This window comes from Lacerta agilis, chromosome 5 (genome assembly GCF_009819535.1).
Source record: "Lacerta agilis isolate rLacAgi1 chromosome 5, rLacAgi1.pri, whole genome shotgun sequence".
In the NCBI taxonomy this organism is placed as follows: Eukaryota; Metazoa; Chordata; class Lepidosauria; order Squamata; family Lacertidae; genus Lacerta; species Lacerta agilis.
Window position 1 is genome coordinate 26,156,827 of NC_046316.1, and position 15,466 is coordinate 26,172,292.

The following is a 15,466-nucleotide window of genomic DNA, read 5'->3' on the forward strand; positions in this document are numbered from 1 at the left end:
TCGTGACACCCTTAAGGACACTTTAAACAACAGTCGTGGCTCCCCCCCTCCCCGCAAATTATTCTTCCAAAGCGATAGCTTGTAGGGTCCCGGGAGTTACTGGGAGACCCCTATTACCCCCTCACGGAGATAATCACAAAACTACGCTTGAGCCCAATTTCCTCTGCAGCCGCGTTCTTTCCGCGCGCGTTGCCTTTGGCGCCCACGGCGACCTCTGCTCGCTTCATCCCTCGGCCGCCTGTGACCGCTCCCTGCGCCTCCATTTTGACTGAGGGAAGGAGGTTGACGCGCATGCGGACTACCCTTCGGGAGGGTTCTGGGCGGGCATAAGGCCAACTGATCGGGAGAGAGAGTGATAGAGCGAGTCGAGGAGGCGAGAGACTAGCGAGGAAAGCGCAGCAGTCCGTTCAGTGTGAAGATGGCGATTCCTGCCGAGTGGGCCTCGCTGTGCGAGAAGTTCCGCAGCGCCGTCAACCTCTCCTACGTGGAGTCCAAGAAAGACCCGGAGACGGAGCCGTACCGCTCCAAGTACAGCGCCCGGGAGCTGCTGGAAGGCATCAAGCAGCAGCTGGGCTCCGAGGAGGCGGAAGGCAGCCCGGGAGGCGCGGCCGGGGCCGACGAGCGGGAGCGGCAGCGCGCCGTGGCGCTGGCCGCCGTGGAGTACGAGCTCGGGGTGAACCACACCGACACCCAGGAGTACTCGGCCGGCGAGGAGCACCTGGTGAAGTGCGCGCAGCTGCTGGAGCCTCACCGCCTCTCCCGGGAGTGCGTCTCCCTCTACATCCAGGCCCAGGTGGGGCAAGGAAGGAAGGGGTCGTCGGTCGCTCCCCCCCCGGCAATAGCTCACCCAAAAAGGGGGCTCAGACCCACAACTGCGAGGAGCTGTGGATAAGAAACAGGGTGCATGAACGCGTGCGCCCCCCGCCCACGCGCGTCAAACCTCTGCGTCGCTTGCGCTTGCGGTGTTTGGGATAATGCAGGTTTTTAAACCTCAGAGTGCCGCATACTTGCCGGGGCATTTAAACATCAGCCCGGGCACGTGGCGCAATGTGTACATTCATCGCCCACACGTCTTAACAGCAAAGGTTTTCTTGGGCCCGGGCAGTCACCGTTTGTCCTGGGAGATGGAATCATTTGGAAGTCAGAAATCAACTAGGGAAAATGAGCTTTCCTGGCCTGTGCAATTTTCCTTACGGAAATGGCTGTGTTTTTAGTTTTGTTAGCCTAATCGATTCTGCTGCATCTCTTCTCGTTATGAAATCTAGTCGATGCCTAATAGGCATCTATTGTTGGCTTGGATCCAGAGTCGGATCTAATGACTCGCGGAAGAGAGCAGGCAACGTTTGCTCCTGCACCTCTTCCCACACTTCCGGTGTTCCTCCATATTAGAAGGGGGGAAGGAAAGGTTAAATCAGCAACAAATATTCTTTCATTCTCTCCTTTTCTTTGAGCATAAATTTTTGTCAGTAACTTAACTCACAGGATCTCAAGATCCAAGTTATTTGATTTGGCACTTTGGAACTCTTGTTGAAGTATTGGATGATGCCCCCAAAAGATGTGTGGAATGTTACATAACAAACATTAACTGTCCACACTTTTTAAATCCATCAATGAATGAAGTTGTTTCCTCTTCACTCTTCTCATTGTTTTGCCTTTTTGCAAGAATAACCTTTGAACTGTTAGCCATTCTGTAGAAGTATTGATGAAACTCCATTTCAAAGTTGGAAATCCAGAAGGAAAAAGATGATGTAATAAAGTGTTATGCTAAAAACAAAACCTAGTACAGTACTGTAATTGATATGAAGTGTGCAAACATTGTAGTTCTGTTCTTGTATTTGTAGCAGTGTTAATACAGCTTTACAGTTTCCTGCAGGCATCCTTATCTGAAGCAAGGAGCAGTTGGCTCTGTTGCCTGTTGCCATAGTATAATTGACCAGGCGCTAGCATTTCTGTGTCTACAAGCCTTGGGAAACTTGGCATGGCCTGTGGCAGCTGTGCCCAGAAGGCCAAAGAGTAAACTATGAGATGTGTTGCTATACAGTTTTCTTCAGTATCCTGCCCACAACAATGCTTTCTATGTTTTGTTGCTGCTGCAGCCATGTGTCTATTTTTCTTGTTTTAGTGCAAGGGGGGGGGCATGTGTCATATTGGAGAAATGCAATGCTGTGGTGCAAAATATTAAGGGAGGGTTGAGCTGGTGGTGATGGCAGACCATCCTCTGGAATATTGGTTTGCAAGGCAGTAATGCTGTTACTTCAAGAAATGAAAAACAAATTTGCAGTTCATGTGCTCACAGTGATTATTTACTATTGCAGTTTGAGAGCTGAGTAACTCCACTCACAGAGTCTGTGGATCAAAATAATTTGTGTGCCAGTAGCAGGCTGTGTACAAACATGTTTAAGACTTCCCCCCGAAACTCTTCCAACAGTAATTTGTTAAGGGTGCTAGGAATGGTAGCTCTGTGAGAGGTAAACTACAATTCCCAGAACTATTAGGGGAAAGGCATGTGGTTTAAATATATGGGGTGTACACAGCCGCAGTGGCAAGGAAGGAAATATAACATTTAGTCCAGATGGCTTTTGTTCGCAAACTATAATGGTGTTAGAACTAGACCACAGTGGCTCCCAGTGACCAATAACATGATTCGAGTCTTAGAATTGTAACCTTTTGGACTAGCTTGAAGCTTATTCTGTTCCTTGCATGTTTATACGAATTGTTTTATTGCTTGCACGTTTCCCATCCTGGGCTCCTTTAGGAGGAATGTCAGGATACAAAATTCAAGAAATAAATACTAGGCACTGGAAAGGATAGCTCATATTGAGATAGTGTGCTGCACATCCCTGGCCTGGCTCCCCTGTATGTGTCTTTAAGGCGGAAAAAGTATAGTATAAGTCTGGTTCTTGTATAATATGTAAGGGGGTGGCCCCTCTTCCCTGTTCAGTGATAGTGGATTTGTACCATTCATAGCTTTACAAAAAAATGTTTCAATTTCCCTCTTCTTTTGTAGAATAACCTGGGCATCCTGTGGTCAGAAAGAGATAACATTAAAACAGCTCAGACTTACTTGGAATCTGCAGAGGCTTTATATAATCAGTACATGAAAGAGGTAATGTATTGTGTAAGCATGCCTTATGTTTCTTTAATGTGGTAGCATCTCAAGGTGTAATAAAAATGGCAAGTTCTGATATCAATGAGTTGCAGTCATTAAATAATAAACAGGCTTTCTGGATTAATTGTTACTGAGCTTTGCAAGTTGAGAGGCCTGTTTTTTCACATTATAAAATGAGACATTTTGATACAATATATGTGTTGTCAGGAGTTTTGATGCCTGAATTCTGAAAAATGATTATAGTACTAAGTGAAAAATATATCTACTGTTCAGATATCATTTTTAGATAGCTTCAAAATGGTTGGCATTTATGCAGAGTGTTCAGTGCAAACAGCTGACTAGAAATCAGTGTCATTTCACAATGGCAGCTGTGCTTTCATCCCTCTGTAACCACATAAAGCATCTATAAAACAGCTTAGGGACACTTCCATTATTAGTTATAATAGCTGGAATATTCTAAAAACACTTGGACTTACTGCTGTATGGCTATAATGCAGCGCAGAATTAACTCTCACCGCCAAAGAAACACAAGCAAACAACAGAGAACCAACACAAACGATGCTGACACCAAATCCTACATATATTAAGGAAAATAGAAACATCGCCTCCCCACCCTCCCTCCCATCCCACCCACCTCCTTCCCCCTTCTCTCCCTAATGTCTCAACAATCAAAATTGATCTGTAAAAATGTTACATGGAAAAATGAGAGAGACGTTGTACACACTTTTGTAAACCAAGAAAATCTTTAATAATAATAATAATAATAATAATAAATAGTTTTCTAAAAAAGAAAGCTTTTCTGTATATCAGGAGGACTTATAACAAGCTAAACTCCTTATGCATAACAAGCAGCCTTCTAAGTTGTTGACTCTGCTGTGCCATAGCATTAGCACAATGGAGCCTTTGTTATACCCTCGGGGGCGCTATTTATGCACTGCACTGCCTTTCTGCATTTCCAGTGTTTGTTCATTCTCTGACACGGCATCTATGAAACCAGTGGAGTGCTGCTCTTTGGCAAATTCTGAAATGTGATGCTGAAAATATTTCACTTGTTTCATATTAATGCTCTTGTCTTATTTTGCTGAATTTGCTTTTGACTAGAGATGATGATGCTTTGGAGAAAGGCCTGAGAAGAACATGCCTGCCTTCTTGTTCAATCCAGTGTAGTTCCTCTGTTTCTTAACAACCTGCCTGTCAGGTTTAGAGTATTCTTCCTGGATTGTTGAATCTAGGTTCCAGTGGCCCAACTTCCTGTGTGCTGGTTTATGTTCATGCTAAACCTGCCATCTTCCTAGTGTCAAAACCCTGCCTTGGGAGGTGTGTCCAGTCCCACTTGATCATCCTTGATTTGAGGTTAAATGTCTCACGCCCTGTCAACTCATTTCCCTTAGTTTTACTTGGTTGAAAATAAGAATTATCTGCCTATTAACACCTGTCATCTTCCAAATATGATGGGCGACCTTTCCCCCTTGCAAGTGCATTTAAGATACCATTGTGATATTGTATGTCTTAGATTATTTAGTGAGGAAGCTGCTTTTATTTCTATATGAAACCGTCTCTCCCCCTCCCCCACTTTTCTCTGTCCCTGATCTTAATTGAGCCTCTTAATTCCGAACCTGTTATTTAACCAGATACCTTGACAGTGCAAGGAGCAGCTGTCTCTCTGTGCTTGGCCAGTGGTTTATGCAGACATAGAGCAACAAAACGATTGATGAATTGACAGGTTGAATGCTGCAACTCAGTGACAGGGAGATAGATAAAGGTGACTGTAGGCAGCTGCCCTGGTCTGGGTTTCACTTGAAAGCGCTTACAGTTGTCCCTGCCGAAGAGGTGAGGTAGTAGTTGGGTAGTGGTGGCAAAAGAAATCTGGGAGTCCAGACTGTTAATCACACCTATAACGATGGAAGGGTTTGCAGCTCCAGAAAGACCTAAAATGAAATGGAGCTAGAGGAACCAGATTTGTATTCAGAACATATTTCCAGAAACCTTTTGTTGGATTTGTTAACTATACATATGGGTCTTATTTATTATTATTTATTTAAAAAATTATCTTGCTTTTCAGCAATTATTCCCTCAAAGTGACTTATTAAAGGTAGAAATGTGGTGAAACATTAAAAGGGGTATGTGGGGGCCAGTTGCTACCCTCTCCCTGATTTTTCAAACTCCTCTATCTCTGTTAGCCCCATTTTAATTGGCGTAGAGCTGGGGCTAACTCAAAATGGCGTCTGCCACTATCTCACCAGTTCTCAAGCAGAAAAAAGAAGAAGCCTTAGTGATTTGCAAAGAGAATAAAAGCAGTTACAAATTAAGCTTGAGAAGTAAATTTATAACAGGGACATGTGACTACTTTGTGCTCTAGAGTTGTTTAAGAGCTTGAACTAATAACTGGATCTCAATATTAAATATGCTGTTCATTCAGTGGATATATTTCTCTTGTGTTACTTGTTTTTACCTCTGTGTGATGTCTTGTATTCAAGTTGCAACCGCTTTTGCCTTGAGTAGCACATAAAGCAAAAATTTCTGAAAGCATATTCCTCCAGAGTTTCTGGCTTGTTCATTGAGGTAAACTTTCTCTCCCCCCCCCCCCCCGATATTGTTAAATTTACTGAAACTCTTGTTTAAATGCATCACATTCTTTCTGTCAGTGCTGCAGAGTTCAGGAGAAGTAACTGTTCAAGAGGATAGAACAGGTTTTTAGAAGAATGTGCAGTTAGAGATGCATGATTGCAGGTTCTACAACACAACAGGGAAGAATGGATTTTTAAAAAAGAGATATGTCTTCTGGTTGGATGTCTTGATACTTACTGGTAGATGTTTAGTGCAGTAAGAACATATTTCTGGATGCATCTTAGCTTAATATTCTCTGCAGTACCAAAATGCAGCCTGTAGAGAGCACAAATCCGCTGTATGTATTTATTAAGTTCGTATATGCTATGTTTTGCAGAATGGGAATCCCCCGCTTGATTCCAGTGAACATTTTATGGATGAAGAAGGGAAACTTACTGACCAAGAAAGATCAAAAAGGTATATGTTGAATTGTAAAGTCAGAGATTGGGAGGGGTGTTTCTGTCTTAAAATTAAATCTAAACCCTCTGTTTCCCCAGATTTGAGAAGGTCTATACTCACACGCTATATTATCTGGCCCAAGTCTACCAGCACCTGGAGCTGATTGAAAAGGCTGCACAGTATTGCCATACCACCCTTAAACGGCAGCTTGAATATAGTGGCTACTATCCAGTAGAATGGGCTCTCAATGCAGCTACTTTGTCTCAGTATTATCTCACAAAGGTAATCACTTCAATGTTCTCTTCAGTGTACTTAATTTGTTAAGGTGCTACCATTGTCAGAGTTGCTATTTGACCAGCTTTCAAAAAGTTATCATTATCTGTGGTATGAGTCTTATTGGCAGGCATTGGGTTGCATCATCTTCCACACTAAGTTAATTACACTTAAGTTCCCTTTGAAATCCATGGGACTGAAAGTCATGACTAACTTCCTTATTGATTTTGTAAGTCAATGTTCTTTCCTAGCTTTGTTGGCATTTACAGATGTCAAACTCGCAGCCAAAAATATGAATAACAAAAAGGTCATGTTTCAGGAGAAGTAGATTACAGGAATTTATTCCTCAAATTTGTTATGATATGAGTGTGTATGTAAGGGTGGGAAGACTTCTTAGAAGACCTTTATGTGTTTGTCCTCAGCTTTCTTACTATACAGCACTGCCAGATTATATCATCAGATCCTTCAAAGAGCACGCATTTGGGCAAACACTTGGGCAACTGAATTATATCGTTCTTAAATATTAAGAGAAAAGTATCTTACTGTGTGTCAGGAACAAACGCCACCATATCTTCTCCTTACAGCAATGTTTCATGGAGTCCAGGCATTGTTTAGCAGCTGCCAGTGTCATCTTTGGCCAAGCTGGACAGGTGCCATCTGTAGAGGACAGTAAGTCATCTCATTTTAATCCTCACTGTAGTGGCTTTGAGTTATATGGGTTAGCAAAAATGTTGAATTCTCAACCATTCCTCATAAAGCCTGCTTTCCAGAACCTTGATCATCTTGGCTGCCTTCCTCTGCAGATGTTCCAGCTTGTCAATATCCTTCATAAATTGTGGTGCCCAGAAGTGGACACAGTACTCCAGGTGTGGTTTGACTAGGGAAGAACAGAGTGGTACTATGACTTCCCTTGAAAGGAACACTAGACTTCTATTGATGCAGCCTAGAATAGCATTAGCTTTTTTTACTGCTGCATCACACTGTTGACTCATGTTAAGCTTGTCTACTAAGACCCTTAAATCCTTTTCACATGTATTATCGACAGTCCAGGTGTCCCACTTCTTATATTTTTGCAGCTGCCTATAACCTGCTATAGCTTGTATTGGTAGTATACCTTGCTGTTTCATTTTTTACTTTTTAGGACTGTTAATGCTAGAAATGCTTAAACTATTTTAACTATGTTATGAAAACTGTGTTCTAAGATGTTCATTACACCCTGTTTCCCTGAATAGAAATTAAATGTCTCCCTGTATTTCCAGTAGAAATATATTGAAGCTGTTTGATCCCTGTTACAGTATGGAAAAGATTCAGGATTAGAAAATATTATGACCAAAAGTTAAACCCTCCTCCTTATAACCATTTAATAGATTCCAACTAATGCTTACTTGAATTCTGGGTAGTCCTTCAGGTAATTTTAAGTGGCTGACTTCTTTTCCCCCCTGGAGATGGCTTTTCAAAATCTAGCTGTCAACTAGCCTAATGAATATTGTAATATTTTAAATCAGATGAAACAGAACAAGATCAGCAAGACCTTCGACAGAGAAGAGCTGAAATTGCAAGGTGTTGGATTAAGTACTGCTTGAACTTGTTGCAGGGAGCCAGGAAATTGCTTGAGGTAATCAAGAAACGGAGTGCAAATAACCTTTTTAACATTTGCAGGAGTAACTAAACACAGTACAGTGGTACCTTGGGTTACATATGCTTCTGGTTACAGACGCTTCAGGATAAGAACAGAAATTGTGCTCTGGTGGCGCAGCAGCAGCGGGAGGTCCCATTAGCTAAAGTGGTGCTTCAGGTTAAGAACAGTTTCAGGTTAAGAATGGACCTCTGGAACGAATTAAGTACTTAACCAGAGGTACCACTGTAGTCGTAACAGCTGCTAGTGGTGCTTGGACTCGAGGGTATAGTAAGTGTAAGTCACAAGGTTGCTGTGTGTACAGAGATAGGAACCAAAATCAGTTGAGTGCTGGAATCTCTGCTTAATTTTTAAACCTTCAAGCAATATTCTGCTTGGGCAGTAGAACACTTAATCTTGTGTTTGCCAGTTTTGACCATATCACCTTGATTTCATCATGGGCCTTGATGCTTTACTGATAGTATCCAAATGGTTTCAGTTCTAGGAGCTAGGTACATTACCTAATCAAGAAAGCAGAGTTTTCTTTGTTAAAGCTAGTCTGCCATTGGTGCATACTCTGTGTTTACACAGTTTTCCACTTCGACTTCTTCGGTAGTTTTCTACTTGCCTATATTGTCCTGTCAGAGTGGATATTTAGCAGTTGGGATAGGCAAGCAGGCAGGTATTCCCATATGTCCCAGTGGCCGTGAAGATTTCAGCATCTCGTTTATTAAAAAATCAGCTGTGTAATTTCCACTGCCTTGTTAGGTTTTCCTTAAATTGTTGTTGTTGTTGTTGTGCTTATATACTGCTTTTTGTCCCAAGTGACCCCAAAGCAATTTTAAAAATAAATAAGAAAATATCATTATGAATCACAAAACACCATTAAGATAACAGTAAAATATTAGCAGCATACATGAGCTGTTGAGATTTTCAATTTGGGAAAGCAGTTCCTACTGTCTGATAACACAGTAGTATTAACAATGGATAGGAAAGGAAAAAGAGAACCCTACAAGGAAATAAACCTGGCACCTAGGAGGTGTCAGATATATTGGGAGTGGTTTAACAAAAAGTTCAAGAATGACAACCACTTGCTGTGAAATACTTAAATGAAGTCAAGGAAAATATCTCAGGGTTACTGCTTGGAGAATTGTTGAAAACTCTTTAAAATGCCTCCTCCACTAAGTTGCTGCTATAAGCTCAGCTTGTGTTTCCATTGAATTATCAAAATAAATAAGAATAATATATGGAAGTACTAAATAATTTCTAGAAATCCAAAACATGTATTTTTCTGTCATGCAAACATAGGAGTAACAGAAGTTGCTACTGTGAACCTGATTAATTTATCAAATTGGCGGTAACTAGTTTTTGGACATCTCGTGGCAAAGTATTTCACACTGTGCGTTCTTGTTTTAGGACAACATTGGGGAGCTGGATCCAGACAGGCAGTCGGAGCTTAAAGCCCAGCAGAAGAAAGAGGAGGATGAGAAGGAAGAGGACAGGAAGAAGGCTGTTCTGTTTGGAACTAGTGATCTGTGTGACTCTATTTTGGCCATGGAAGAAAAAGTGAGCTGTGTGTTTCCACTAGACTTCAATGAAGCTAGAGAAGTCTTCTTAGTGGGTCAGAATTATGTCAATGAAGCAAAAGATTTCTTTCAGGTAGATGGGTATGTCACTGACCACATTGAAATTCTTCAGGATCACAGTGCCTTGTTCAAGGTGCTGGCATTCTTTGAAGAAGATTATGAGAGGCGTTGCAAGATGCACAAGCGTAGGATAGATATGCTAGAGCCCATATATGCTGGCTTAAACCCTCAGTATTACCTTCTGCTCAGTAGGCAGCTTCAGTTTGAATTAGCTGACACCTATTACGAGATGATGGATTTAAAAGTTGCCATTGGTAATAAGCTAGAGGAACTTGACTCCCACACAATAAAGAAAATAAATTCTCTTGCTCAGATGGCCATGAAATACTATGAACTCTTTTTAGATTCATTGAGGAACCCTGATAAGATTTTCCCAGAGACCCTAGAGGAGGATGTCCTGCGCCCTGCAATGGTGGCCAAGTTCCATATTGCCCGCCTTTATGGCAAGTTTATTACTTCGGATGGCAAGAAACAGTTGGAGAACATGCAGACTTCGTTGGAATATTACTCGTTTTTGGTAGACTACTGTGAGAAGCACACAGATGCCGTCCAGGCCATTGAAACTGAGCTAGAGCTCAGTAGAGAGATGGTTGGGCTTCTCCCAACAAGAATGGAAAGGCTTAGAGCCAAGCTTTCTACATTCACTTAAACTCCTTCCTCCCGTGGAAATGTGCAATATTAACACAATCGCTGTCCAAAGAGGCAGTTTCCCTTATGGCAGTTGCCTTGTAGTCATCCGACATCTGTTGTGCGCTCCCACTGTGACAGGCAGCATAGAACCCGTATAAAATGGAAAACTGTCAAGTGTAGTAATTCTCCCACACTTCAATATTAAGTATACAGTGAATGGTCAACTGGTGCTCTGTATTGCTTGCTCCGTACTGACATGCACACCTTCCTGCCTTATTTTTCTCCTTCCACTACGTGGTCCAGTTTCCAACTGTAGTGCTGCTCTCCAACTGTTTCTTCCAAAAGGGAACTTTTTGAGTACATTGTGTTTACAGCCCAATCCATCCCCACAAAATAGAGACTTAGGTAGGTGGAATTTATTTTCCTCATTAACAGTTCCTTTAAAAAAACTTAACATATCTCTAATTTAATGGTGTCATATTTATTTTTGTATATGTTAGCTGTCCTCCTTTTGAATCCTGTTAAATAGGATCAATAAACAAACATGCCTGATTGCACATTCTCTTGCCATCTTTTTGTGTGTGTGTGTGTGTGTGTTGTGGCCTGTTTGGCAGTAGAAACCTGTTCCAGTTTTTCTCCACAAGTTACAGCCTGAGTCTTTAATACATTCCAGCAACAGTCATACCACGGGTTGCGCATGTAATTCGTTCTGGGGTGCCGTTTGCACCCCAAAATGTGCACAACCCGGGCACCGCTTCTGCGCATGCGCGAACTGCGTAGAACGCTTCTGCGCATCCACGGACTGCGTGGACATGCGCAGAAGCGTCCGCACTCCGGGTTTCACTTCCAGGTTTGTGGAGTGTGCAACCCAAACACCCGTAACACGGGATGTTCGCAACCCGGGGTATGACTGTATTACCAAACCATAGGCCAGGACTCTTGTTGGTTCTGTCCTAAAAGTGAAGTTTATATTCCCAACTGTAAGGACTAGAGTTGAACATTTAAAGACAATAAAAGCAAAGATTCTCTGGCTGCTCACATCTATGTTCAATGGCATATTCTCTTATTAATAGTGGTTTTTGAAAAGGAGAGGTGAAACTTAAGAAATGCCCACCATCCTATTCTCACAGTGGCCAGTCAGATATCTATGGGAAACTAGCATGTAAGGCATGAATACAACAGCATTCTTCCGCTTGTGATCCCCAGAAACTGGTATTCAGAGGCATACTGCCTCTAGCAGTAAAGTTAGAACCTACCTGTAAGCATCATGGCTAGCAGCCACTCTTCCATGAATTTGCCTAATCTATTAAAGCCATCCAAGTTGGTGGCCATCGCAGCTGCCTCTTATGTGAAGGAGTACTTTTGCCTGTCCTGAATCTTCCAACATGGAGCTCCATTGGACACCCATGAATTCTAGTGTTATGAGAGAGGGAGAAAAACTTTTTCTTACCCACTTTCTCCAAACCACACATACTTTTAAACACTTCTGTCATGTTCTCCCCCACCCACATACTTGCCATTTTCCAGACTAAAAAGCCCCAAATGTAATCTTTCCTCATTGGAGAATTGCTCCAGTCCCTTGATCGTTTCTGGTTGTTCTTTCCTGAACATTTTCCAGCTCTACAATGTCTCTTTTGAAGTGTGACCAGAACTGTACATAATATTCCCAGTGTGGTCACACCATAGATTTGTCTAATGGCCTTATGACATTGGCAGTTACATTTTCAACCTCTTTCCTAATGCTACCTTACATGGACTTTGCCATTTTCACAGCTGCTGCACATGTGAGTCAACATCTCCATCAAGCTGTCCTCTGCAACCCCAAGGTCTTGTTCCTGGTCAGTCAACAGCAGCTGAGACTCCCATTGGTTGGTTTTCCCCCCAGTGTGCATCACTTACACCAGCCTTTCTCAACCTTGGGTCCCCAGATGTTTTTGGCCTACAACTCCCATCACCCCTGACCACTGGTCCTGCCTGCTAGGGATGATGGGAGTTGTAGGCCAAAAACATCTGGGGACCCAAGGTTGAGAAAGGCTGACTTGCACTAAAATATACCTGCTATTTTACTATCATTCACCCAATTTGGAGCGCTCCCTTTGGAGTTACTTTCAATCACTTTTTTTTTAACATCCAAAGCAATTTGGCCACCTCACTGCTCACCCTGACTTCTAGATAATTATATAAAAAAGCACAGGTCCCATCCAATACTAATCATTTAGGGACTCCACTTTCCCCATCCCCCGCATTAGGAGAAAAGTCCCATTTATTCCTGCTCTCTGCTTACTGTTTCTTAACCAGTCATTAATCCACAAGAGGGCCTGTCCTCTTACTTCATGATTGTTAAGCGTACTCAGGAGTCTTTGGTGAGGTACTTCATCAGCAGCTTTTTGACATAAGTACACAATGTCTGATGGATCAACTTGTGTCAATATGTTTGTTCGCACTCAAGGAACAAGGTTTACTATTGCAGAAGCCATGCTGGTTCTGCTTCGGTAAGACCAGTTCTATAGTCTTAGTAATTCTGCCTTTACAGTGCTTTAGCTTCCCAGCACAGATGCTAAGGTAAGTTGCCTGTAACTTCCTGGATCCCATTTGGGTTCCTGGTTAGGAGCTGAATCCTGGCTTGTTCAGCTCTTTGCACAAGAAGAGCAAAGCAGCTGAAAAGGGGCTCTATTCACCTGCATGCAAGTCACCACAAGCCCACCACAAGACAAGAATGAGCAACGTGTTTGCTGCAGCTTGGGCTGGATGTTTTTGATTTCGCAGTTCTGCCAGCAACTCATTTTTTTGTGTTACTAAATACAGTACCCTTAGGGAAATAGAATTGGGGACGGACGGACGCAAGGGCTGCCATCTTCGGTGTTCCTTGCATCTTGATGTGGGTGGGAGAGCTATGGGTAGACTTGAAGATCACATTACACTTCCATTCATCTGTCCCTCCTGTACGCAGTACATTAACCATTTGGGGAAAAAAAACCTATTCAAGAGAAACACCATAGCAGCAGGATGCTAAAATTGTAAGTTAATTACAAGCTCACCATGGGTAAATATTGGTTGTAACAAGGCAGTGAGGTATAATTGGGGGAAACTATATATTTGATTTAGCATCCCTACAAACCCCCTCTCCCCTCTGTGCTCCTGCTGGTGCTACAATCTCTGACTGGTGCGCTGTGGAATTCTTCAATGATAGGTCGAGTACCATAAACAGTTACTCTGGAATTAGAAGGGTCTGTTATTTGTTTGATGCAGTCTGGAATACTTTTTCGTGAACTAAGCAAAGTTGTATTTTGCCATTTTTAGCTCTTATCAGGAAAGAGGGAAGAGTTGCCAGGCAGCGCTCACAGAGCAACCGTTGCTGAGAGCTTACGCCGCCTCCTCTTGCCCTAGTGAGACTCTCATCACATCACAAAGACCAGCTGGGTTGCTGAGGGCAGCTGCTTAAGGGTCTGGCTATTCAGGATGAGAGAGGTTGCTCTTTGTTCTCTTCCGTTGTACAATTGCAAATTGTTTTGCAAGCCACCGAGAGCCCTAAGCATAGGACAAGATATGTAATCTGCAGGGTGCTGCCTTTGTAGATGGTCTGAAGACTGCAGCTTGTTCAGAGTGCTGTGTTCAGGCTACTGTCAGTGACTAGCTGTTTGGAGCGTATCCCTTTATTGCTCAGTCTTAGGAAGCTGCCTTATGCCTGGGCATATTATTTATACATCTAGGCCACTGTTACTTATTCTGAGTGGCAGCAGTTCAGTTGCACATAACCTAAATTGTCTTGGTCAATGTTGGCACACAAGAACATTGTTTAGTGAATGTAATTACCTCCTCTTCCAATCACAAATTATCCTGTATTAGTATTTATTTAATATTTTTGTTGTGGGGAGGGGAAAAGAAGCTACTGTTCTCACTGAGGCCCCATCCCCGAGCAGCAGAGATCTTATTCAACAACACCTCTGGCTACTGAGGGCTAGAAACTATTATTACTACTGATTTTCAGAAAGCTGAATTCTGTACATTTCCTATGTGCTTACAAAATAACAGGATCACTTTGGCTGTAAAGAGAAGCTGGACTCAAAGGCATAGCGGCCCCTCATCCTTTTCTTTTTTCTTTTCTTTTCTTTTCTTTTTTTGCAACATTGTGTGGACTTCTGAAACCATAACTGCTATGTGAACATCCAGTGGGTTAACCTGTGTTGAAAAGTTATGGAGCAACTTTCCCAATTTCCTGTTGCACTGTAACAGTGTAACAGCGCAGATGCATGCATGTAATTTTCTTAGAAGCAAGTCTCACTGGTGGTCAATGCGACTTACTCTCTAGTGAACATGTTTAGGTTTGGAGTCTAATAAGACCGTTGTCAGTTGAGCTGACTGCCAAAGTTAGGCCTGGATGGCTGTAACGCTCCATAGCTTCCCAGGCAAGGTGTTATGTTGAAAAACTTTGTGAGCACTTGAGTGGTTGGTGTGTTTATGTAAAATCTATCAATGAAAATAACGGTTTTATGTCCTTGGTCTGTTGTTCGGAGAATATTAGCAAAAACAGCTGCACATCCCAACCACACAATTTCCTCTCCCAACTGGTAGTGATGTCAGTAAATGTTAGGTTTGGGTATGAAAATGCAATGCTGATAATCAAGTTTAATCTATTCACCATGACCGCTGACATACACATAGTTTTGCTGCTCTGAAGGAAAGGCTTTGTTTAATCAGGGCACAAGCCAGCCAAAGGTTATTTACCAATTAGTTGTATCAGTTTCAATTACAGGTAGGTAGCCGTGTTGGTCTGCCATAGTCGAAACAAAATAAAAAAAAATCCTTCCAGTAGCACCTTAGAGACCAACTAAGTTCGTTATTGGTATATTTGTCATACAAATAACAAACTTAGTTGGTCTCTAAGGTACTACTGTAAGGATTTTTTTTATTTTGTTTCGATCAGTTTCAATGAGAGAGTTATGGGGAAGAGGCTTTCTCAGTGACAGAGCACGTGATTTGCATGCAAAAGGTCCCAGGTGTTCATCCCTGGAATCTTTAGGTAGGACTGTGAAAGTTTTTCATTTGAAACCATGGTGAGATACTGCCAGTCAGTGTAGAGAATACACTGGTCTAACTTGGTATGGCAGCTTCCAACATTTCTAGTATGCACTATTGAAATATAAAAAATGATGCTTAGCTTTGGATGGATGGTGTTGTAGATCTAAT

At 42.3% G+C, this 15,466-nt stretch overlaps 1 protein-coding gene across 2 annotated transcripts; it reads left to right on the top strand.

Moving 5' to 3' along the window:
* Window positions 1-366: 366 nt before the first annotated feature.
* KIFBP (kinesin family binding protein) lies at window positions 367-10,836 on the top strand. Of its 2 annotated transcripts, XM_033148991.1 has the most exons (7): window positions 368-793; window positions 3,008-3,106; window positions 6,054-6,133; window positions 6,214-6,397; window positions 6,973-7,057; window positions 7,894-8,003; window positions 9,420-10,836. In XM_033148991.1, exons 1-7 carry the CDS (start codon window positions 419-421, stop codon window positions 10,296-10,298), a joined length of 1,812 nt encoding a protein of 603 aa, XP_033004882.1. In that variant the 5' UTR covers window positions 368-418; the 3' UTR covers window positions 10,299-10,836. The 2 variants fall into 2 exon arrangements, with proteins under 2 accessions (XP_033004883.1, XP_033004882.1); XM_033148992.1 differs by lacking the exon at window positions 3,008-3,106 and having other exon boundaries at window positions 367-793.
* The last annotated feature ends 4,630 nt before the right edge of the window (window positions 10,837-15,466 follow it).